The sequence below is a fragment of the Akebia trifoliata genome, chromosome 9 (genome assembly GCF_017979445.1).
Source record: "Akebia trifoliata isolate Shusen 1 chromosome 9, ASM1797944v1, whole genome shotgun sequence".
Lineage (NCBI taxonomy): Eukaryota > Viridiplantae > Streptophyta > Magnoliopsida > Ranunculales > Lardizabalaceae > Akebia > Akebia trifoliata.
The window spans coordinates 20,552,415-20,577,007 of record NC_141383.1 but is presented as its reverse complement, the minus strand read 5'-3'; the positions used below and the strand labels follow the sequence as shown (position 1 = coordinate 20,577,007).

The window sequence follows — 24,593 nt, the reverse complement described above, 5'->3', positions numbered from 1 at the left end:
TAAGATTTAAAAAAGAATAAGAATTAATCTTCTCTCTGGATTTAAGTATTAAAGATCAAAATTTCATTAAATGTTCTCAATAAAAATGACTTCAAATGAATAACAACAGTGGTTGTTTTATCATTTCTTTTTCTATCATAAGTGGTTGAAGATTTTCTCATCTTTTTTAAATTTAAAAGAGATTATTCAGGTTATTTAAATTCTTTTCATAAAAATCATGTATTTAAGTTTAATGTGGACAATTTGTTTTGAAAATGTATTACTTGTAAAGATGTTTATAATTGATTTGATTTATTTTTCAAGGAAATGTTACAATTAATTGGTTGTTCCAATAGAAATTATTTATCTAGATCTGTATGCATTTTGATCAAATTTCAAGAAAAAAAATTGAAAATCAATTTTTCATCAAAAACAAGTTAATTCGAATAGAAAAAATGCAACATTTCTCCCAAAATAAAATAAAATAAACTAAAACAACGACATTTCTTCTCTAATCGACCATAATTTATGAAGAAAAGATGAACAAACCTGATGAGAACAACACTACACAACTTCTACCACAACAGATTTTTTTTCTCACCTTCTTTCGTGGAACTCTACGACTTACCAAAACCTGAGTTTTGATGAAGTGAGGTAAAAGAAAAATGAGAGATAGAAAAGATAAAGTACAAAAAGGTTTTTAGGGTACGTATAAAGAAGGGATGAAAGATGAAAATCGATGTTTTGATGAGAATAGTTAAGAAGAAAAATAGAAATTAGAAATCGGACGTTTCATCCAGTGTCCCTCCATCATTAGTTCAAAACTTTTGAATTTCGATTATAAAGTCTGAAATCTAAAACGAAACAAATGAGAATAAAACTTATGAAGTCTAAATTTTAAAGGTGGACCACCTCCATTAAGAATTAAGAAGTGTTACCAAACACACACTTGCTTGATCTTAAACTTCAAATTCACTAAATCAGTCTTGTCGATCTTGACTTTGCAATCAAAGAATTTAATAATTACAATCTACGACTGTCCCTCGGCAAAGCCAAATAAGAAATCTTAAATCTGTGAAAAGTCGATTTTGAGGTAGATGCAAAAACTTACACTACGTTGGAATATGTGATGATGACATGAAATACTTGTTCCTATGCTCCTAGGTGTGTCTGCAACACGACCTCTCCAACACCTAAGTCAAATTAAAGTACAAAACCAATATATAAGCGGTGTAGGAGGAAATACCCAATCAAAATCTTTCCCACATTCACTCCTGTTTTTGGGGATTTTTCTCTATCAAGATTCTAACATCTTTTGGCTCAATCCCTAATTTGTAGGGATTTTGACTAATTAAACTGTTTTACCAAACATCTTTGACCCAATATCATTCCGACCAATCGAGATCTAAACTCATGGTTGGATTGTTACTGAGCCGCCAAATTTGCCTGAATATTCGACTCAATCTCCATTGCTAACCTAGATCTCTAAGTGCCACATGTCACGCCTTGGTACTCTACAAAAAAGTATCCTCCACAATGACAACTGTGGTTAAGATTGCCAGGTTGGAGTGATTTCAAGTTACGAGATTTTCCACGTGGAAATCCTTCATTGGAAGTTCTTGTAATTCACAACATGAAAGTATTGGGACATAAAATATATTAAAAAAATTAAGAATTCCTTAAATTGGTTATTACAATTCAAATAATCGTTGACTTGAAGTCAATATAGTGTCGAATTTGCATGACTCTGGGTGTCTTCTTTGTGGAGTGGGAATCCAAAGCAAGACTGATAATAACATGGATCCTGTAGTCCAAGGGAGTAGGATAGCTACCCTACTCACATGGGCCTATTGATTAGTGGACTCAAAAATAGTGTCATGTAGCACACAAAAGAGAAATGGAGTTGTGTTGCTAACAAGTATATTTTCTAATTTTACCATACAAGTAAAACAAGATAGTATATAAAGATACAATTAGTCTTTCTCATAGTCGATGTGGGACTAAATATTTTAGAGAACAAGTTAAACATTTATCACTTGTGTGTTGGATTTACACAATATAATTAAACAAGTAAAAAAGTTACTTTTATTTTTAATAACACCAAAATAGATAAAAATGAAGTACACACCACTTTTTAATCAAAATAACTAAAACCATTTTATATTTGAAAATATTAAAATAATTAAAAATTACAACATCATGTACTCCAGGGAGTGGGATAGCTACCCAACTCACATATACTTCCAACAGGTCCAATGACCTATAAATGTTCCTCACACCAACTCTTGAAATATCACATTGATTGATTATTTCTACATTATGGGGGTTTTGGCATTTTTATGATGGGTTTATTGGTTATAGGACCCAAAAATAGTGCCATGTGGCACACCAGGGAGAACTGGAGTTGTGTAGCTAGCAACTCCCTGCTTTTTGGTCACTATTGCTTATGGTGATTGTGAACATGGTCACAAAGTCAGACTACGGGTCTAAATCCACAAAGGGAAAACTTTGTTTAAAACGAGAAAAAACGATGAAAATAAAAGATTAAAAAAAATATATTAAAAAATATATATCTAATGAAAATTCTTAAAATTAATTTATTATCATCAAATCTCATATTTTTACATTTATGAATTATCAAATTCTATTATGCATTAAATCTCACATTTAAAATATAAAAAAACAATGTTTAAAATTTTGTCTATGTGAAAAAAAATGGAAAAAAATCCGAAAAAATAGGCAATTTTTGTGACACGAGACAAAATTACATTTTTTTAATCATTTTAATCATTAGGGATGCAAGTCGCGTTTTAAACGTGACATGACTTTTTTTAAAAATCACCAATTTTTGTGACTATGATTGTGAAACTCGGGGAGAGATAGAGAGATTCATTCTCCACATGACAACCCTACATTGGAAGATTGTATTATTGGTGCATTTGCACCACATAAATCTTATCCTACTTTGCATGACTTGGTTCATCAATGACATTTAGTTTGAGAAAGAGAGAGAGATTTGATATCAAATCGTTCATCATTTAACAAACATATCTCGAGGAAGATGCAAAATTTCTTGTCTAACAATTACTATAAATATGGGTGATTAGGGGTAGACTAACTAGCAAATTAATTCGAAAAACATTAGAACGATGGTTCTTTCAAAGGCTTTACTCTTGCTTTGTTTTCTTTTAATTTCCTTTGCTTTTGTCCCTAAGAGCATTCTTGCTCGGGAAGTAGCAGCGGAGAAGCCTCAAACTAGTGAGTATCACCATCTCATTTCTAATGATTTTCTAAAATAACATCAAATATGAGGCCATCTGATATTATTATTTATCTTCTAACATCGAAGGATATTTGACTTTATAAGTTACGATATAAATATCAACGAGGAGATCTTCACTTCTATCATCAGCGAGATCGTCACTTTTAGAATAAATATTTGTGATCTCGTTACCTCATGGTTTAATTTTTATCAGTGAGACCGTCACTTTAAAAATAGAATAAATACTTGTGATCTTGGAATGAAAATGATCAGTGCAAGAAAATGGGAATTTTAACAAAAGTTGTGCATGTTTTGAGAATTTTCTCTTTACAATATACATATTACTGAAATTATAGACACTATGTGAAAAAAGCTCAAATTTGACTGCCCTGGGCCGTCAAATTTCATAAAATTCGACGGACAAAGGGGTCAAATTGGTGTCGAATTTTTCATTGTCAATTTTTTGTTTTCGACGGGTCGAAACTGTCAAATTAATGAAGGATGGGAGAAATTCGACAATTCTAAACCATCAAATCTAGGAACATCAAGAATTTTGACAGTCCTAAATCGTCAAAATTCAGTTTCTAAAATCCATGGGTCTGGCCTGTCAATTTTTTCTATCAAAAATTTCAATTTTCACGTAGTGAGATCACACACCAAATCATGAAACAATTATCTTTATTCTTCCTTTTTTATATTTTACCTTCATCAAAACCCAACTCTTTTATATAATAAATAGAGGAGGGCATAAATGTAATTTGAATATGAATTAAAAGAAGGGTAATGAAGTAATTTTAAAATAAATTTAACTAGAATATTTTGGGTATAATTTTTTTTGAAAAAAACTGTTCATTTTATTTCTTACCATTTTGGTAAAAAAAACTTATTTCCAAAATGGTAAAATAGAGCATCATTCTCGTAATTTTTCAATTTTTGGTGTATGTTTTGATAAATTAGCTTAATTTCATTATTTGATAATAAAAAAATGTTGTTATAATCTAAGTTTCATTTTTTTTTTTTAAATTAAAGCCGTTATCATTATAATTTTAAATCATCTTCATATAATACCATACAGAAAGGAATGTTGGCGAGGACGAGGACGTACCACTGCCTCCGGTTTATCGACCTCGCCCCTGCAATAAGGTGTATAGATGCCGCCCACCCCCCCTGCACTAAGATGTATAGATGCCGCCCACCGACTCATCCTTAGACTATAGACCCAGCCTATGGTTCAAGGAAGGTGGCTTAAGATATGATATTATATGCTTTTCGGTCCATATGTGTAGTAATCCTTCTTTTTTTTTTCTTTTTTTTTTTTTATGATTTACTAATGTTATTTATGTAAAAGGGCCCACCCTAAAGGTGATCCTATAGTTAGGATTAATGATGTAATATAATGGGTCACTCATAGGCAAAAGCAAGCATCATCTCTCTCTCGATATATATATATATATATATGATTTGTGTTTGTTTTATAATTTGGTATTTTTTTTTTTTTTAAATACGCTATTGTGATATCTCTAGGTGCCACATGTTACCCCTTGATACTCTAAAAAAAAAAAAAAATCCTCCACAAGGATAATTGTGGTTAAGAATTCTGGGTTGGAGGGATTTCAAGTTAGGAGATTTTTGACGTGGCAATCCTTCATTGGAGGCTCCTATTGTGCACCACATGAAAGCATTGGAGCATAAAATATATTAAAAAAATACGAATATCCTAAAATAGGTCATTAAAATCCAAATAATTGTTGACTTGAAGTCAATATGATGTGGAATTTACATGACTTTGGGTGTCTTCTTTTGTGTAGTGGGGGTATCTAAAGAATGACTGATAATAACATGGCTCCTGTACTCCAGGGAGTAGGATAGCTACCCTACTCACATATGCTTCCAATAGGTCCAGTGACCTATGAATGTTCATCACACCAACCCATGAAATATCATATTAATTGGTTATTTCTAACCATTGGGCTTGAGCATTTTTATGATGGGCTTATTGGTTAGTGGACCCAAAAAAAATAGTGCCATGTGGCACACAAAGGAGAAATGGAGTTGTGTAGCTAGCAACTCCCTGCTTTTTGGTCACTATTGGTTATGGTGATTGTGAAACTCAAGGAGAGAGAGAGAGAGAGAGTGAGTGATTCTATATGTGACAACTGTCCATTGGAAGATTGTATGGTGGTGCACTTGCACTAAATGAAAGTAGAGGGGATAAAACACATTAATAAAGTATGATTTTTCTTAATGTAGTTCCTAGTGCAAGTCATTAACTGTTGACTTGTAGTCAATAAATATTATCCTAGTTAGGGCTTGAAATATGGAACCGCATCCGAATCCGAATCCCACTCGAATTCTTATATTGAAAATCGTATCCGAATTTTTTTAATTTACTATCATTCATCTCTTCCCTTAGAATCCAAATTACGCTCAAATGGATCGAAAATTTGCGCTGGTTATCGTTCAAGTCTTTGTCTTACATTTGAGTTACTTGGGATGGATTAAGTTTGGGGAATGTAGTAATAATTGCAATTGCCCCAAAGTTATAGACCGAGGTTCCCCGAAAAATTTGTTTGAAGCCATGAAGCCTAAGTTTTCTCCAGTCCCTCCATCTGGACCAGGTTGTCGATGCAACTAACCATAAAGTTTACGTTACATGGCGTGTGTTTATGAGTGTGTGTTATGTTCTCTCATTTGTGTTGTGTTCTAGATTGTGTTGGTACCGTGTGTTATGTCATGTGTGTGTTTGTTTGGGTTGGTGATTGTATTATCTATCTAGGGATTTAGTGTACTTGTGATGCATAATGTATCTATTAAAGCACTTGAATACTTAAGACATCTTATATTGTAGATTGATTAATGTTGACGTAACCTCAAGATTGGACCTCACATCGCACACCCTGACACGTGAAAGTGTATGGGAACCATAGATGTTTTTCCTTGATACAAGTGAAAAAGCATCTATGGTTCCTATCCACGTTCACACCAAGATGAATGGTATAAGGTCTAATCTAGAGGTCACTCCAGCATGACTCTTAGATTATTCTCGTATATGATTATTGGTCCAATTTTAAGTCCTACCCGATTCTAGGCCCATTCAAAAATTCCTTCCAGCCATGTCCATTTAACCTCAACCCGAAGCCCGCTACGACCAGTTCGTCCTGCCCTTCACCCCTCAAAACCATCCTTTTGAATTTGTTTTGTTTTAAATTGGCTCGACCCAAAACCCACTATGTACCAGTACCATGGGTCCGGTTCAAGCTTAGAACTTGGCTTAAAGCCTAACTCAAGAACATTTAAGTACGACCTGGCTTGGTTTAACCCCAAATTTTGGAGAAAAGAGACTTAAGAGTTAAGTCGTTTAGCAATATTGCTTACATCCATGGGCAATGATGAGATCCTTATCTATTATTTTTGTGTTGCCCTCTGAATTTTAAGTAATATTGAACGTAAGTAGCATGCTTGACCTATTGTTAAAATTGATAAAATTTCAGGGTGGTCATGTGTGGTTTTTGACGTAATTTTGTTAGAGACATTACTTGGCAGGTAATGTCCCCAGAGGGGGCGTGATAGGGATACTCCTCTGTATCATTCCTTGTTCATCTCTCTCAAGCACACTCCTCTGTGAATGGTCCGTAACAAAGTTTGTCTAGTCCTATCAACATTCTTTTCTTGTTAAGAGTTTTGATTACTCCTTTCTTTGCCCCTATCTTGGAAGTCATATCTATATATAGCAACAAAACATTAAATTGATAAGCCTAAGTTGTAGCAAAATATGCCCTAATCTCATGGACTCGACACATAGGTGAATTTAAATTGTAAAAGCATACATCAACAATCATAAGAAGCAAAGATGAAAGAAAATTTTCACCATACGTGAAATAATTAAATTGGTAAACCTAAGCCTTTTTGTGATTCATAAAGAATTCCAGTCTCAATCCAAGTCTCAAATAAATATTCCTAACTTCAATCAAAATTAGTGAATAATAACGTTAAAAAGCGAACAAGAATCAATCTTTTCTCTAGATTTAAGTATTAAAGATCAAAATTTCATTGAATGTTCTCAACAAAAATGACTTTAAATTAATAAGCAGCAGTGGTTGTTTTATCATTTATTTTTCTATCATAGATGGTTGAAGATTTTCTCATCTTTCTTAAATTTAAAAGAGATTATTGAAGTTATTCAAAAAAATTCATAAAAATCATGTATTTAAGTTTAATGTGGACAATTTCTTTTGAAAATGTATTACTTGTAAAGATATTTATAATTGATTTGATTTATTTTTCAAGGAATGGTTATAATTAATTGGTTCTTCTTATATAAATTATTTCTCCAAATCTATATGCATTTTGATCAAACTTCAAGAAAACAATTTGAAAATTGATTTTCCTTCAAAAACTAGTTAACAAGAGTACAAAATGCAACATTTCTCCCAAAATCAAGATCCATAATGAAAAAAACTAAAACAACAACATTTCTTCTCTAATCGATGATAATCTACAAAGAAAAGAGGAACAAGCTTGATGAGAGTAACAATACACAACTTATACCGCAATAGATTTTGTCTCACCTTCTTTCGTGAAACTCTATGATTTACCAAAACCAAAGTTTTGATGAAGTGAGGTAGAAGAAAATGGAAAGGTGAAAAAGATAAAATAAAAAATGGTTTTTAAAGTATGTATAAAGAAAGGATGAGAGATGAAAATCAGTGTTTTGAGAGGGTAGTTTGGAAGAAAATAAAAATTAGAAATCAGATGTTTCATCCAATGTCCCCTATCATTGGTTCAAAACTTCTGGATTTCGATTTTGAAGTGTAAAATCTGAAACGAGACAAATGTGAATAAAACTTCTGAAGCCTAAATTTTAAAGGTGGACTACCTCCATTAAGAATTTAAAAGGGTTACCAAACATACACTTACTTGATCTTATACTCCAAATTCATTAAATCGGTCTTGTCAATCTTGACCTTGCGATCAAAGAATTTAATAATGACAACCTATGCTTATTCCTCAGCAAAGCCAAATAGGAAACCCTAAAATTACGAAATGTCGATTTTGAGGTATATGCAAAAGCTTAGACTACCTTGGAATCTGTGATGATGACATGAAACACTGGCCTCATTTGCTCCAAGGTGTACGTGCAACATGACCTCTCCAACAACCAAGTCAAATTAAAGTACAAAAATCAATATATAAGTGATGTAGGAGGAGAAAAACATATATTACGGTGTCTCTATCCCTTTATTAATAGAGGTGAAATCTTAAGATCTCCTTGATCCAGTTACCAATTTTGTCCTTGTCTATTTTTGTAAATGTGTTTTGATTAATAAAAAATACCCAATCAAGATCCTTCCCATATTCACTCCTTCTTTTGGGATTTTTCTCTATTAAGATTCTAACCTCTTTTCGCCTAATCCCTGATTTATAGGGATTTAGACTAATTGAACCGTTTACCAAATGTCTTTGACCCAATATCACCCCGACCAATCGAGATCTAAACTCATGGTTGGATTATTACAGAGCCACCAAGCTTGCCTGAATATTCGATTCTAATGGATTGACTCGAATCTGCATTGCTAACCTGGATCTCTAGGTGCCACATGTCATCCTTTAGTACACTATAAAAAAATATCTTCCACAATGACAACTGTGATTAATATTGCCGAGTTGGAGTGATTTCAAGTTACGAGATTTTCCACGTGAAAATCTTTCATTCGAAGTTCGTTCACCACATGAAAGCATTGGGGCATAAAATATATTTTTAAAAATAAGAATTTCCTTAAATTCGTCATTACAATTCAAATAATCGTTGACTTTCAGTCTATATAGTGTCGAATTTGCATGACTAAAGAATGACTGATAATAACATGGATCCTGTACTCCAGGGAGTAGGATAGCTACCCTACTCACATATGCTTCCAATAGGTCCAGTGACCCATGAATGTTCATCACACCAACCCATGAAATATCATATTGATTAGTTATTTCTAACCGTTAGGTTTGAGCATTTTTATGATGGGCTTATTGGTTAGTGGACCCACACACAAAAAATAGTGCCATGTGGCACACAAAGGAGAAATGGAGTTGTGTAGCTAGCAACTCCCTCCTTTTTGGTCACTATTGCTTATGGTGATTATGAAACTCAAAGAGAGAGAGAGAGAGAGAGTATGTGTGAGTGATTCTAAACGTGACAACTGTCCATTGGAAGATTGTATGGTGGTGAACTTGCACTAAATGAAATTAGAGGGGATAAAACACATTAAAAAAGTATGATTTTTCTTAAAGTAGTTCCTAGTGGAAATCATTAACTGTTGACTTGTAGTCAATAAATCTTATCCTACTTAGGGCTTGAAATATGGAACCCCATCCGAATCCGAATCCGACTCAAATTCTTATATTGAAAATCGTATCTGAATTTTTTTAATTTACTAAAACCAAATCTGAACCGACACGAACTGAATTGCTTGCTTCAAGTCGGATCAAGTTGGTTTGAATCAGATTTTAGCATCTTTTTCCCCTATTTTTTTTGTTTTCTCAAAGAATGGCTGAATTTTTGTTTCTCTAATGAGTGCAAACTTGAAATTTTGATTAATGGACCATTTTTCATCAAAAGCAAGTTATCATTTTGCAATATTCAATTTTTCTATTTTTTCTTTCTTTCCTGTAGACACGCTATCAGTTAAATGGGACTCGTGATGCGTGAATGGTAATTAAAATATTAAATCCAATTAAATAAGTAACACAATATTCAGATCTAGTTTCAATTTAGGTGATTGACTTGTATCCAACCCGAATCGGACTTGGGTTAAGAAGCATTAAGCCATATTCGACCCGATTTTGGATTCGGATCCACTTTAACGACCCAAACCCGATAAAATTGATTTTCGGATCACTCGGGTATCAAATAAAATTCGACCCATTTTAACCCATAATCCTAGTTTGTTCGTCAATGACCTCTAAAGAGAAAAAAGGGGGAGAGATTTAATATCAAATCCTTCATCATTAGGGAAGCGAAAGTTGTTGTCTAGTAATTACTATAAATATTAGTGATTAGGGTTAGACTGATTAGTAAGTTAATTTGAAAACCATTACAAAGATGGTTCTTCCAAAGGCTTTACTTTTCCTTTGTTTTCTTTTGATTTCCTTTGCTTTTGTCCCAAAGAGCATTCGTGCTCGGGAACTACCAGAGGAGAAAACCCAAACCAGTAAGTACCACCATATCATTTCTAATGATTTTCTAAAATAACATCAAATACGAGGTCATCAATTATTATTATTATTATTGTTATTATTGTAACTACTCTCGTGTGTAGATGTGGGGTCTTATTTATTTATTTATTTATTTTGATTTATTATTTTTATTTTATTTTTGGGTGGGGGGGAGGGGAATCCTTTTAACCCAACTCATCGATAAAAGATAAAATTGGTAGGTGAGAGCGGATTTTGAACTCAGGTCGTGGTTTCAACTCTTTGCCTTTACCAACTTAAACACTGAGGCCTTCAAAAAATGTCGATGAGGATATCCATTTCAATTGTTTGAAAATAATATGTTGCCCGGCTATTTTATTGTTTATTAGGGTTGGTATTTTGGTGATATAATTGTAGTTAAAATTATGGTTAGTTTTTTTTTTTTTTCTCTTGGAAAAATGGATTATAAAAACTTAAATAATATATTTATTTTAAAGAATTTATATTGCACAATAACCTACTTTTTTTTTTACAATAAGATAAATTGCTATTTCATGTACTGAATATGGGAAAATTTCTATTTCAGTATAATGTTCATTTTAATTCGCAAAACATGCTCCCCATGTTATCAAAATTATTTTTTTTACTAAGATCGTCACTTTTATTATCACCGAGATTGTAACTTTTTAGAATAAATACATGTGATCTCGCGGTTAAATATCAAACGATATTTTACTTTATAAGTTACAATATAAATATCAATGAGATCATCACTTTTAGAATAAATATATGTGATCTCGTTACATCATGGTTTAATTTTTATAAGCGTGATTATCTCTTGAAAATAAGAACAAATACTTTATACTTGTGATCTTGCTACCTCATGTTCCTCCATGTTTTGGGAATTAAAATAAATAGTGTACTCAAATTGGAATTTTAACAAAAGTTGTGCATGTTTTGAGAATTTTCTCTTTACAATATTCAAATTACCAAAATTATATATCACACACCAAATTACAAAAAAAAATAGCCTCAAAATTCAGGAGAAAGGGTGCCTCCTAACAAAGAGAAGGTGAACTTTATAAGCTTCGACTTGTGCGAGAAGAGCAAGCTTGAAGAGCTTTCCTCATTTAAATGAAAATTCATATCGACCCAACAAATAATTGAAAAGATGATATAGGCATTAAAGAAATAAATAATTATCTATATTTAATTTCAGTATCCGATAGTTTAAAAAATTGGTGTAATATAAGCTTGTTTTTATTATATTAATGCTCGCTATTGTTCTAATTCTAAATCGTCTTTGTATAATGTCATATAGAAACGAATGTCGACGAAGACAAGGACAATACTGATCTTTTAAGCTATGACTATCGCCCAACCTGTCGGAACCCACACCGAAGAAGATGCTCAGAGGATTATCCATGCCGATCGGTGCCACTGCCTCCTCCTTAGATTTCAGAAGTAGCTTATGGTTTAAGGAAGGTGGCTTAAGGTTTGATGTTATATGCTTTTGGATGCATATATGTTGCAATCCTTCTTTTATTTTCCTTTTTTTTTATGATTTAGTAATGTAAATTGTGTAAAAGGGCTCACTCTAAAGGTGATCCAATAGCTAGCATTATGATCTAATATAATTATAATGGGCCACTTATTCCATTCATGTGTAGGCAAAAGCTGGCATCATATTTATATGGGAGTGGATCCTCTGTAGTGTGTTTTCCGTGTAATACCCAGTAGTTTCTTTTAACGATTGGAAGATAGACATGTTACATATCCACAAAATATGGTTCGTTAAAAAATTGGAGGTCATGGACTGTCCATTTTCAATGCCTCATCCAACTCAAAATAATTCTTCTTTTTTTTTTCAAATCTGATCTACGACATAATCCATACTAGTCTACTTTTGTTTTCAATATGTCAACCTCTACTAATTAAAAGGCATTATAGGGTACTACAGGGAAGACGCACTACAGAGGATCCACTCCCTATGTATATAGGGGTAGGATTAGGATCAACAGACTATCAAAATCCCACACTTCTTGTCATAAATGGGTTAGAAGTTCCATAATGAGCTGATTTTTTGTGAGGATGGTCTTTATGGTGAAGAGATCATCCTCACCAAAAATCAGTCCATTCCAGAACTTCTAACCTCAATCTATAAGTTGAAGAATCATGGACAATCCATTTTTTGTAAATCACTTTTGATGGGGTTTAAACTTAAAAAGGAAATCATCCTCACCAAAAATCAGCTCATTCCAAAACTTCTAATTCATATAGGACAAAAAGTGTGGATTTTTTTGTGGGCTGGAGATCCTTCCCCATGTATATAGGGTCTTGTTCGGCAGCCAACGCCTTTGAACTATATGGTTTAAAAGTTTTGGATTGGGCTGATGTTTTGTGAGGGTGATATTTATTGTGAGGAAATATTCCTAAAAAAAAATCAGTTCAATCTAAACCTTCTAACCCCAAAATGGTTTAGAATAGTGGACCGTCAATTTATTCCTATTAATTTGTAAACCACTTTCGATGGTGGTAGAAGTTTCAGAATGGCGTGATATTTTGGCAGGATTATCACCTTACCATAGAGATAATCCTCACAAAAAATCAGTCCAATCTCAACCTTCTAACCCCATCAAAAGTGTTTTAGAATGTGGACCGTCAATTTTTTACCAAAAAGTGTAAACCTTTTTTGATCGACTTAGAAGTTTTCCATTGAACCTTTATGGTGAGGAGATCAGCTTCAAAAAAAATCAACTATATCCGAAACTTTTCAGCCACTTAAGACAAAATTAGCTCCCTAACGTTGGTTGTTGAACCTTACCCATATATATATTATGATTTGTTTTTAGGTTTGGTGATGAGAAGATTACAAGAGTTTTTATCAGCACAAATCCCTATATTTAGCAATATATAAGCTCAAAACAAAACAAAGAAGAAACATAGGATTTACATCGTTAAGTAATATTACCTAAATCAATGGATAATGATGAGATATTTTCACTACTTTCGTGAAAAAATGGTGTTACAATCTCTCGATCACTCTTCCTCTCAAAATATTGGAAGTATCCCTTGTGGAAATCCAAAACGAGTTTGGCTATGAATATATATATATAAATCATTCAAAGATGAAATCGCCTTTGGACCAAATAATTACAAATTCAAGTAAAACTTGTTGTCCCAAATATGTAGATCTCACTTAGTTGGTATTTTGCGAACAAACGCAAAAAAATCACATTAATTTCATCGTTTTATGGTGTTATATTGCATTACTTGATTAAGATATATAAAATTTTATTTATGAGAAAGGGCTCCCATTCTCAAATACTTCATCGAATCTAATACAACAAATGCTAGTGACTATGAGGAGATGATGCAAGATGATTCTCTCTCCATCTCTTGTAATAAGCTAATACCTCGTCGTGAGGGGTGAGGTTTGCTTTAATTATAGGATCCTCAACAAAATTTTCGATCCATGCATGCAATCGAGGGAAGCTATGTGGTTCAACTAGCTTAACTCCTACAATCTCTTCGACCATGCCCAACATATGAGCAATCCATCCCAAGATAATGTCTGCGAACCCTATTGTGTCTCCCCCAAAAAACTTCCTCTTGCCGAGGCCTTGTTCTTCAAGGATTCTTAGAGCTTCCATGGTTTCTTCTTTGGCTTTCTCTTGTTCTTCCCCAATCGTGCTAAAGAACTTCCATATTGCAATGCACTATAAAAATAATAATTCTAATTAGCTATTTTATAAAGGTTCGATAACAAATGACATGACTTTGGACATACTTGAATGGAAGAATAGGATACATTTAGCGAATCCAAAATCTTTGAATTAGGACTTAGACGAGGACGACAATGATGATGATGATGATGAGTTTTAGTTGGTAGTTCTATAAAATGTTTTGAGACCAGGGTTGTCAATGGCCTGGGTATCGTCATGACCCGATATGGACCAGCTCAGCCCATTTAGGTATCGAACTTGAGAACATAGTCCGGTGGATATTGGTCCAGCCCGACTTGTATATTTTATAACCTAAACATATATTTAAAGGGGCCGACTAGTTGCAAACCACCCATTATCAATTGCACTCCATCACTTAAAAATTCCCCTGTGCACTCCATTTGGATGATTACACTCCAAAAATAATTTAAAAAAAGTGTTGCACTCCTTCTTTTTTTTAACTCCTTCCTCAACTATGCCCATAGAAATTATTATTGATTTTGTAATTTTTGCAAAAAATACTTTGTCATTTCGGAACCATGTTTAGAAAATTTCTAAGTGATAGAGTGCAACCATGTTTAATTTCTAAAAAAATATTAGAAAATCGATACCTTAAGTTAGAGCTGAAGAGAACATGAGCAAAATCAATCACAAAGCACGAGCAAACTAAGTAATGTACAAGCAAAAAATACAAAGTTACAAGTAAAAAATAAAGGTTAAACCCTAAAAGGTTATGTATTGGAGTGCAACCAGTCGGTTAAAATAGAGATTATAAAAATTTTAAAAATAAAAATAAAAAAAGAAGATAAAAGGATTTTTTAGGGTGGTGTGCAAACAAAAAATTAGTGGTGTGCAACTAGTCGGTCCCTATTTAAATATAAAATTTGTGGGCTGGGCTGAAGATCGGCCTGGAACATGCTTGACCTAGAAGGGCCACTCTCAGGCGAGGATTTTAAGGCCCGATTAGGCCTGGTGCAGCCCATTGACAGACCCTAGGCTAGGATTTTAGTAGTTAATGTCTTGGATACCTCTTAATTATAAATGCCATGGGTAATTCAACAAAGAGGCTTCTACCGAAATTTTGAAGTGAGATGGGATCATGAAATTCTCTAGAATTCCATGCCACGGATTTGGCCTGTCAATGGATATTCGAAAATCCGAATTTGAATTCAATTCAAAAAATCGGATATTATTCGAATTTGAATTCGGATGTTATTTTAAGATTCGAATGAGTTTCAGATACAAATTCGAATGTTGCGAAATCCAATTCAATAATATCCACTCTGATTTAAATATATATGTTATATATTCATGTTATATAGTCTTGTGTATTTGTGTTACACAACGAAATTTAACTTTTAAAGGTGAACCACCTCCATTAAAAATGTAGAAGTGTTATCAAACACACTTACTTGATCTTAAACTCCAAATTCACTAAATCGGTCTTATCGATCTTGACTTTGCAATCAAAGAATTTAATAATGATAATCTATGATTGTCCCTCGGCAAAGCCAAATAGGAAATCCTAAATCTGTGAAAGGTTGATTTTGAGGTAGATTCAAAAACTTATACCACCTTGGAATCTATGATGATGGCATGAAATATTTGCCTCCTATGCTCTTACGTGTACTTGCAACATGACATCTCCAACACTCAAATCAAATTAAAATACAAAAACCAATATATAAGTGGTGTAGGAGGAGAAAAACATACCTTATGGTGTCTCTATCTTTTTATTTATAAAGATGAAACCTTAAAATCTCATTGATCCAGTTATCAATTTTGTCCTTATCTATTTTAGTAAGTGCATCTTGTTTTTAAAAAAAAATACCCATCAAGATCCTTCTCATATTCACTCATTTTTTTAAAGATTTTTCTCTATCAAGATTCTAACCTCTTTTAGCCCAATCTCTGATTTGTAAGGATTTTGACTAATTGAATTGCTTTACCAAACGTCTTTAACCCAATATAACTCCAACCAACCGAGATCTAAACTCATGGTTGGATTGTTACTGAGCCACCAAACTTGCCTGAACATTCGACTTGAACCTTCATTGCTAACCTAGATCTCTAGGTGTCACATTTCACCCCTTGGTATTCTATAAAAAAATATCCTCCACAATGATAACTGTGGTTAAGAATGCCGAGTTGGAGTGATTTTCCACGTGGAACTCCTTCATTGGAAGTTGTTGTTCTTCACCACATGAAAGCATTGGGGCATAAAATATATTTTAAAAAAAAAATAAGAATTTCCTTAAATTGGTCATTACAATTCAAATAATCGTTGACTTTCAGTCTATGTAGTGTCGAATTTGCATGACTTTGGGTGTCTTCTTTGTGGAGTGGGTATCTAAAGAATGACTGATAATAACATGGATCCTGTACTCCAGGGAGTAGGATAGCTACCCTACTCACATATGCTTCCAATAGGTCCAGTGACCCATGAATGTTCATCACACCAACCAATGAAATATCATATTGATTGGGGTTTGAGCATTTTTACGATGGGCTTATTGGTTAGTGGACCCAAAAAAAAAAATTAGTGCCATGTGGCACACAAAGGAGAAATGGAGTTTTGTAGCAAGCAACTCCCTGCTTTTTGGTCACTATTGGTTATGGTGATTATGAAACTCAAAGAGAGAGAGAGAGTATGTGTGAGTGATTCTAAAGTGACAACCGTCCATTGGAAGATTGTATGGTGGTGCACTTGCACTAAATGAAAGTAGAGGGGATAAAACACACTAAAAAAAAGTAAGATTTTTCTTAAAGTAGTTCCTAGTGGAAGTCAATAACTGTTGACTTGTAGTCAATAAATCTTATCCTAGTTAGGGCTTGAAATATGGAACCGCATCCGAATCCGTATCCAACTCGAATTCTTATATTTAAAATCGTATCCGAATTTTTTTAATTTACTAAAACCAAATCTGAACCGACCCAAACCGAATTGCTTGCTTCAGGTCAGATCAAGTTGGTTTGAATTGGATTTTACCATCTTTTTTTTCCTTTTTTCCTTTTTTTTTTGTTTTTTTTTTCAAAGAATGGCTGAATTTTTGTAAGCGTGATTGTCTCTTTAAAATAAGAACAAATACTTTATACTGGTGATCTTGCTACCTCATGTTCCTCCATGTTTTGGGAATTAAAATAAATAGTGTACTCAAATTGGAATTTTAACAAAAGTTGTGCATGTTTTGGGAATTTTCTCTTTACAATATTCAAATTACTAAAATTATATATCACACACCAAATTACGAAAAAAAATAGCCTCAGGAGAAAGGGTGCCTCCTAACAAAGAGAAGGTGAACTTTATAAGCTTCAACTTGTGTGAGAAGAGCGAGCTTCAAGAGCTTTCCTCGTTTAAATGAAAATTCATATCGACCCAACAAATAATTGAAAAGATGATATAGGCATTAAAGAAATAAATAATTATCTATATTTAATTTCAGTATTCGATAGTTTAAAAATTGGTGTAATATAAGCTTGTTTTTGTTTAATTAATGCTCGCTATTGTTCTAATTCTAAATCGTCTTTGTATAATGTCATATAGAAACGAATGTCGACGAAGACAAGGACAATACTGATCTTTTAAGCTATGACTATCGCCCAACCTGTCGGAACCCACACCGAAGAAGATGCTCAGAGGATTATCCATGCCGATCGGTGCCACTGCCTCCTCCTTAGATTTCAGAAGTAGCTTATGGTTTAAGGAAGGTGGCTTAAGGTTTGATGTTATATGCTTTTGGATGCATATGTGTTGCAATCCTTCTTTTTTTTATGATTTAGTAATGTAAATTGTGTAAAAGGGCTCACTCTAAAGGTGATCCAATAGTTAGCATTATGATCTAATATAATTATAATGGGCCACTTATTCCATTCATGTGTAGGCAAAAGCTAGCATCATATTTATGTGGGAGTGGATCCTCTGTAGTGCGTTTTCCGTGTAATACCCAGTAGTTTCTTTTAACGATTGGAAGATAAACACGTTACATATCTACAAAATCTGTTTCGTTAAAAAATTGGAGGTCATGGACTGTCCATTTTCAATGCCTCATCCAACTCAAAATAATTCTTCTTTTTTTTTCAAATCTGATCTATGACGTAATCCATACTAGTCTACTTTTGTTTTCAATATGTCAACCTCTACTAATTAAAAGGCATTATAGCGTACTACAGGGAAGACGCTCTACAGAGGATCCACTCCCTATGTATATAGGGGTAGGATTAGGATCAACAGACTATCAAAATCCCACGCTTTTTGTCATATATGGGTTAGAAGTTCCATAATGAGCTGATGTTTTGTGAGAATTATCTCTATGGTGAAGAGATCATCCTCAACAAAAATCAGTCCATTCCAGAACTTCTTAACTGAATCTACAAGTTGAAGAATCATGGACCGTTCATTTTTTTTGTAAACCACTTTTGATGGGGTTTAAACTTAAAAGAGGAAATCAACCCATTCCGAAACTTCTAATTCATATAAGACAAAAAGCGTGGATGTTTTTTGTGGGCTGACAATCCTTGCCCATGTATATAGGGTCCTCTTCGACAGCCAACGCCTTTGTACTATATGGTTTAAAAGTTTTTGAATAGGCTGATTTTTTGTGAGGGTGATCTTTATTCTGAGGAGATATTCCTCAAAAAAAAAAATCAGTTCAATCTAAAACTTCTAACCCATCCAAAATGGTTTAGAATTGTGGACCGTCAATTTATTCCTATTAATTTGTAAACCACTTTTGATGGTGGTAGAAGTTTCAGAATGGTCTAATATTTTGTCAGGATTATCTCCTCACCATAGAGTTAATCCTCACAAAAAATCAGTCCAATCACAACCTTCTAACCCCATCAAAAGTGTTTTAGAATGTGGACCATCAATTTTTTACCAAAAAGTTGTAAATCTTTTTTGATCAACTTAGAAGTTTTCCATTGGGTTGATTTTTTGTAAGGATAATTATTATGATGAGGAGATAGGCTTAAAAAAAAATCAACTCAATCCAAAACTTTTAAGTCACATAAGACAAAATTGGCTCCCTAACGTTGGTTGTTGAACCTTACCCATATATATATTATGATTTGTTTATAGGTTTGGTAATGAGAAGATTACAAGAGTTTTTATGAGCACAAATCCCTATATTTAGCAATATACAAGCTCAAAACAAAACAAAGAAGAAACATAGGATTTACATCATTAAGTAATATTGCCTAAATTGATGGATAATGATGAGATATTTTCACTACTTTCGTGAAAAAATGGGGTTACTATCTCTCGATCACTCTTCCTCTTAAAATACTGGAAGTATCCGTTGTGGAAATCCAAAACAAGTTTGGCTATATATATATATATATATATATATATATATATATATATATATGGGTCCCGTTCGCCACCCTTAGTTTTACCACACACTTTAACAAACGCGTTTTGTCTTACATGGGTTAGAAGTTTCGGAATGAGCTGATTTTTGGTGAGGATGATCTCTATGGTGAGGAGATCATCCTCACCAAAAATCAGCTCATTCCAAAACTTCTAACCCCATCAAAATTGATTTACAAAAAATGGACGGTCCACGATTTTTCAACGTGTGAACATGGGGCTAAACATTTCGGAATGGGCTGATTTTTGGGGAGGATGATCTTCTAATCATAGAGATCATCCTCACCAAAAATCAGCTCATTCCAAAACTTCTAACCCATGTAGGACAAAAAACGTTTGTTAAAGTGTGTGGTAAAACTTAGGGTGCTGAACATTTCCCTATATATATATATATATATATATATATATATATATATATATATATATATATATATATATATATATATATATATATAGGGAAATGTTCAGCACCCTAAGTTTTACCACACACTTTAACAAACGTTTTTTGTCCTACATGGGTTAGAAGTTTTGGAATGAGCTGATTTTTGGTGAGGATGATCTCTATGATTAGAAGATCATCCTCCCCAAAAATCAGCCCATTCCGAAATGTTTAGCCCCATGTTCACACGTTGAAAAATCGTGGACCGTCCATTTTTTGTAAATCAATTTTGATGGGGTTAGAAGTTTTGGAATGAGCTGATTTTTGGTGAGGATGATCTCCTCACCATAGAGATCATCCTCACCAAAAATCAGCTCATTCCGAAACTTCTAACCCATGTAAGACAAAACGCATTTGTTAAAGTGTGTGGTAAAACTAAGGGTGGCGAACGGGACCCATATATATATATATATGGGACGGTTTAGCAGCCCTAAAGTTTGTCAAGTTTGGTGCCAAACATTTTTCAAAATATGGGTTAGAAGCTTTGGAATGAGCTGATTTTTTTGTGAGGATGATCTCTATGATGAGGAGATCATCCTCACCTCTTAAAATACTGGAAGTATCCCTTGTGGAAATCCAAAACAAGTTTGGCTATATATATATGGGACGGTTTAGCAGCCCTAAAGTTTGTCAAGTTTGGTGCCAAACATTTTTCAAAATATGGGTTAGAAGCTTTGGAATGAGCTGATTTTTTGTGAGGATGATCATCCTCACCAAAAATCAGCCTATTCCAAAACTTCTAACCGCATCAAAAGTGATTTACAAAAATTGGACGGTCCACGTTCTTCAACTTGTAAACTAGGGTTAGAAGTTTCAAAATGAGCTGATTTTTTGTAAGGATGATCTCTTCACTGTAGAGATCATCCTCACAAAAAATCAGCCTATTCCAAAACTTCTAACCCTATCAAAAGTGATTTACAAAAAATGTTTGGCACCAAACTTGGCAAACTTTAGGGCTGCCGAACCGCTCCCATATATATATATAAGATCCCGTTCAATGGCAAAACATTTTTCAAAACATGAGTTAGAAGTTTTGGAATGGACTGATTTTTGGTGAGGATGATCTCTACGGTGAGAAGATCATCATCACCAAAAATCAGCCCATTCCAAAACTTCTAACTCATGTTTTGTCAAAAAGTTTGCCATTGAACGCTACCCATATATATATATATATAAATCATTCAAAGATGAAATCGCCTTTGGACCAAATAATTACAAATTCGAATAAACCTTATTGTCCCAAATATTTAGATCTCACTTAATTGGTATTTTGCGAACAAACGCAAAAAAATAACATTAATTTCATCGTTTTATGGTGTTATATTGCATTACTTGATTAAGATACGTAAAATTTTATTTATGAGAAAGGGTTCCCATTCTCAAATACTTCATCGAATCTAATACAACAAATGCTAGTGACTATGAGGAGATGATGCAAGATGATTCTCTCTCCATCTCTTGTAATAAGCTAATACCTCGTCGTGAGGGGTGAGGTTTGCTTTAATTATAGGATCCTCAACAAAATTTTCGATCCATGCATGCAATCGAGGGAAGCTATGTGGTTCAACTAGCTTAACTCCTACAATCTCTTCGACCATGCCCAACATATGAGCAATCCATCCCAAGATAATGTCCGCGAACCCTATTGTGTCTCCCCCAAAAAACTTCCTCTCGCCGAGGCCTTGTTCTTCAAGGATTCTTAGAGCTTCCATGGTTTCTTCTTTGGCTTTCTCTTGGTCTTCCCCAATCGTGCTAAAGAACTTCCATATTGCAATGCACTATAAAAATAATAATTCTAATTAGCTATTTTATAAAGGTTCGAAAACAAATGACATGACTTTGGACATACTTGAATGGAAGAATAGGATACATTTAGCGAATCCAAAATCTTTGAATTAGGACTTAGACGAGGACGACAATGATGATGATGATGATGATGAATTTTAGTTGGTAGTTCTATAAAATGTTTTGAGACCAGGGTTGTCAATGGCCTGGGTTTCGTCATGACCCGATATGAACCAGCTCAGCCCATTTAGGTATCGAACTTGAGAACATAGTCCGGTGGATATTGGACCAGCCTTACTTGTATATTTTATAACCTAAACATATATTTAAAGGGGCCGACTAGTTGCAAACCACCCATTATCAATTGCACTCCATCACTTAAAAATTCTCCTATGCAGTCCATTTGGATGATTACACTCCAAAAATAATTTTAAAAAAAGTGTTGCACTCCTTTTTTTTTTTTAACTCCTTCCTCAACTATGCCCATAGAAATTATTATTGATTTTGTAATTTTTGCAAAAATACTTTGTCATTTCGGAACCATGTTTACAAAATTTCTAAGTGATAGAGTGCAACCATGTTTAATTTCTAAAAAAATATTAGAAAATCGGTACCTTAAGTTAGAGCTGAAGAGAACATGAGCAAAATCAATCACAAAGCACGAGCAAATTAAGTAATGTACAAGCAAAAAATACAAAGTTACAAGTAAAAAATAAAAGTTAAACCCTAAAAGGTTATGTATTGGAGTGCAACCAGTCGGTTAAAATAGAGATTATAAAAATTTTAAAAATAAAAAAGAAGATAAAAGGATTTTTTAGGGTGGTGTGCAAACAAAAAATTAGTGGTGTGCAACTAGTCGGTCCCTATTTAAATATAAAATTTGTGGGCTGGGGTGAAGATCGGCCTGGAACATGCTTGACCTAGAAGGGCCACTCTCAGGCTAGGATTTTAAGGCCCGATTAGGACAGGTGCAGCCCATTGACAGACCCTAGGCTAGGATTTTACACCCCTTCTTTTTAGTTTATATCTAGGATACCTCTTAATTAGAAATTCCACATGTAATTCAAAGAAGAGGGTTCTATCGAAATTTTGAAGCGAGATGGGAAAACGAAATTCTCTAGAATTCCATGCCTCTTATGCCACGGATTAGGCCTGTCAATGGATATTCGAAAATCCAAATTTGAACTCGATTCAAAAAATCAGATATTATTCGAATTTTTCAGATATCGAATTTGAATTCGGATGTTATTTTAAGATTTGAATGAGTTTTATATATGAATTCAAATGTTGCGAAATTTAATTCAATAATATTGATTTAAATATATATGTTATATATTCATGTTATACAACAAAACTTATCTATCTATCTATCTATATATATATTGTCTTGTGTATTTGTGTTAGCACAACAAAATTTAACTTTTAAATCTCTCTCTCTCTCTCTCTCTCTCTCAATCAAAGCAGAACCCTTTTTTTTTCTTCTATACGAGTTCCATAATCACCATCTTCTTCAGCCAACGAACATCCATGATTCCAGGTAAATACTTCATCTCTCTCTCAAAGTAAAATCCCATTTTTTTTTCTTTAAAAATCCATTGGCTTCAACCTCAAATCAAAATAGGAAAATCGATTGGAATTTTTACAGATTGAAGATAATGGTAGAGATCGAATCTAATTTTTGTAGGATTTTTATAAGATCGGATATTATTGGATGTTTGATATACTTTTCAAATTCGAATTCTAATCTTGATTAGTGATATCCGATAGGATTCGAATATCACTATTTTTTTTCAGATTCGAATTCAGATGTAGCACCATCCGATCGGATACCTATCCATTGACAGCGCTACCACAAATCATATTTTCAAACAGCTTGAAACTTATAAACTCAAAAACTCAACTCGAATCAAATGTCCTCCAAGTCAAATCACATTGATGACTCATGAGTCAACTCAAACAAATTAAATTCATAATAATTTTAAAATGTTTTTTAATTTTTAAAAATAAATAATGATATTTATTTTTTGTTCTCTATAAAAATATTGTTATAACCAAATAACCCACTTGAGTTTTGACCCGGCTTAGTGCATTTTCGAGCTCAACTTAACCGAGTTAACATGATGAGTCAGTTCCATTGAGTCAACTCAGTGAATTTTAAAACTAGGGATATAAACCTTATTTAATAAATAATACAAAATTTCCAAAACTAACCTTTTCATCTCCAAATTTAGCCCAAAATCGAGCTTTGGCCCGCTCGTAAGCATCGTGTGGCATCAGTGGGTTTGCAGGCCATGTTTCGTCGATGTACTCTATGATAATGTTGGATTCTACGATCGGTCTGCCGCCGTGCACAAGCACCGGAATCTTCTTATAAACCGGATTATAGTGTAGAAGCAATGGGCTTTTGTTTTTAAGATCTTCCCTAATAAACTCATAGCTTATGCCCTTCAGTTTCAAAGCCCATTCAACTCTGAAACTAAATGGGCTGGGCCAAGCTCCAATTAGCTTCACTTCTTCCCCCATCTTCTTGCCCCCAACATTTCCTTTTTCATCACTTGGTTTATATAGTGAGATTTGATCTCTTAGGAACTAATCTAAATGACGAAAATACCCTTGATTTGGAGTTTGGATCGGATCAGGGTCGGTCTAAGACTTATTGAATGGTGGAGATTTTTTGTCTATCAATGATGGAATATTTTAAGATCCCAATACATCTAATACCGTTAGATTCAAAATATATAGGATCCAGATTAGTACTTGATAGATCTAGACCCGATCCGATCTATGAACCTATCAAGAATGACATTTTATGGAAATTTAGTCTATAAGATATGCATACATAGGTGCATA

At 33.5% G+C, this 24,593-nt stretch overlaps 1 protein-coding gene and 1 long non-coding RNA gene across 3 annotated transcripts; one reads left to right on the top strand and one right to left on the bottom strand.

Annotated features, from left to right (window-relative positions):
* Positions 1 to 3,050: 3,050 nt before the first annotated feature.
* Positions 3,051 to 4,682, top strand: LOC147394567 (uncharacterized). The gene is made up of 2 exons (XR_015181672.1): positions 3,051 to 3,237; positions 4,317 to 4,682. It is a non-coding gene; the product is annotated as an uncharacterized LOC147394567 (long non-coding RNA).
* Positions 4,683 to 13,438: 8,756 nt separating this feature from the next.
* LOC147394566 (glutathione transferase GST 23-like) lies at positions 13,439 to 24,290 on the bottom strand. 2 transcript variants are annotated; one of them, XM_086454317.1, is made up of 2 exons: positions 23,955 to 24,290; positions 13,439 to 14,145 (listed from the first exon to the last, which is right to left on the bottom strand). In XM_086454317.1, the coding sequence occupies exons 1-2, from the start codon at positions 24,264 to 24,266 to the stop codon at positions 13,780 to 13,782; spliced, it is 678 nt and encodes a 225-aa protein (XP_086310443.1). In that variant the 5' UTR covers positions 24,267 to 24,290; the 3' UTR covers positions 13,439 to 13,779. The 2 variants fall into 2 exon arrangements, with proteins under 2 accessions (XP_086310443.1, XP_086310442.1); XM_086454316.1 differs by lacking the exon at positions 13,439 to 14,145 and adding an exon at positions 21,291 to 21,736.
* Positions 24,291 to 24,593: the final 303 nt, after the last annotated feature.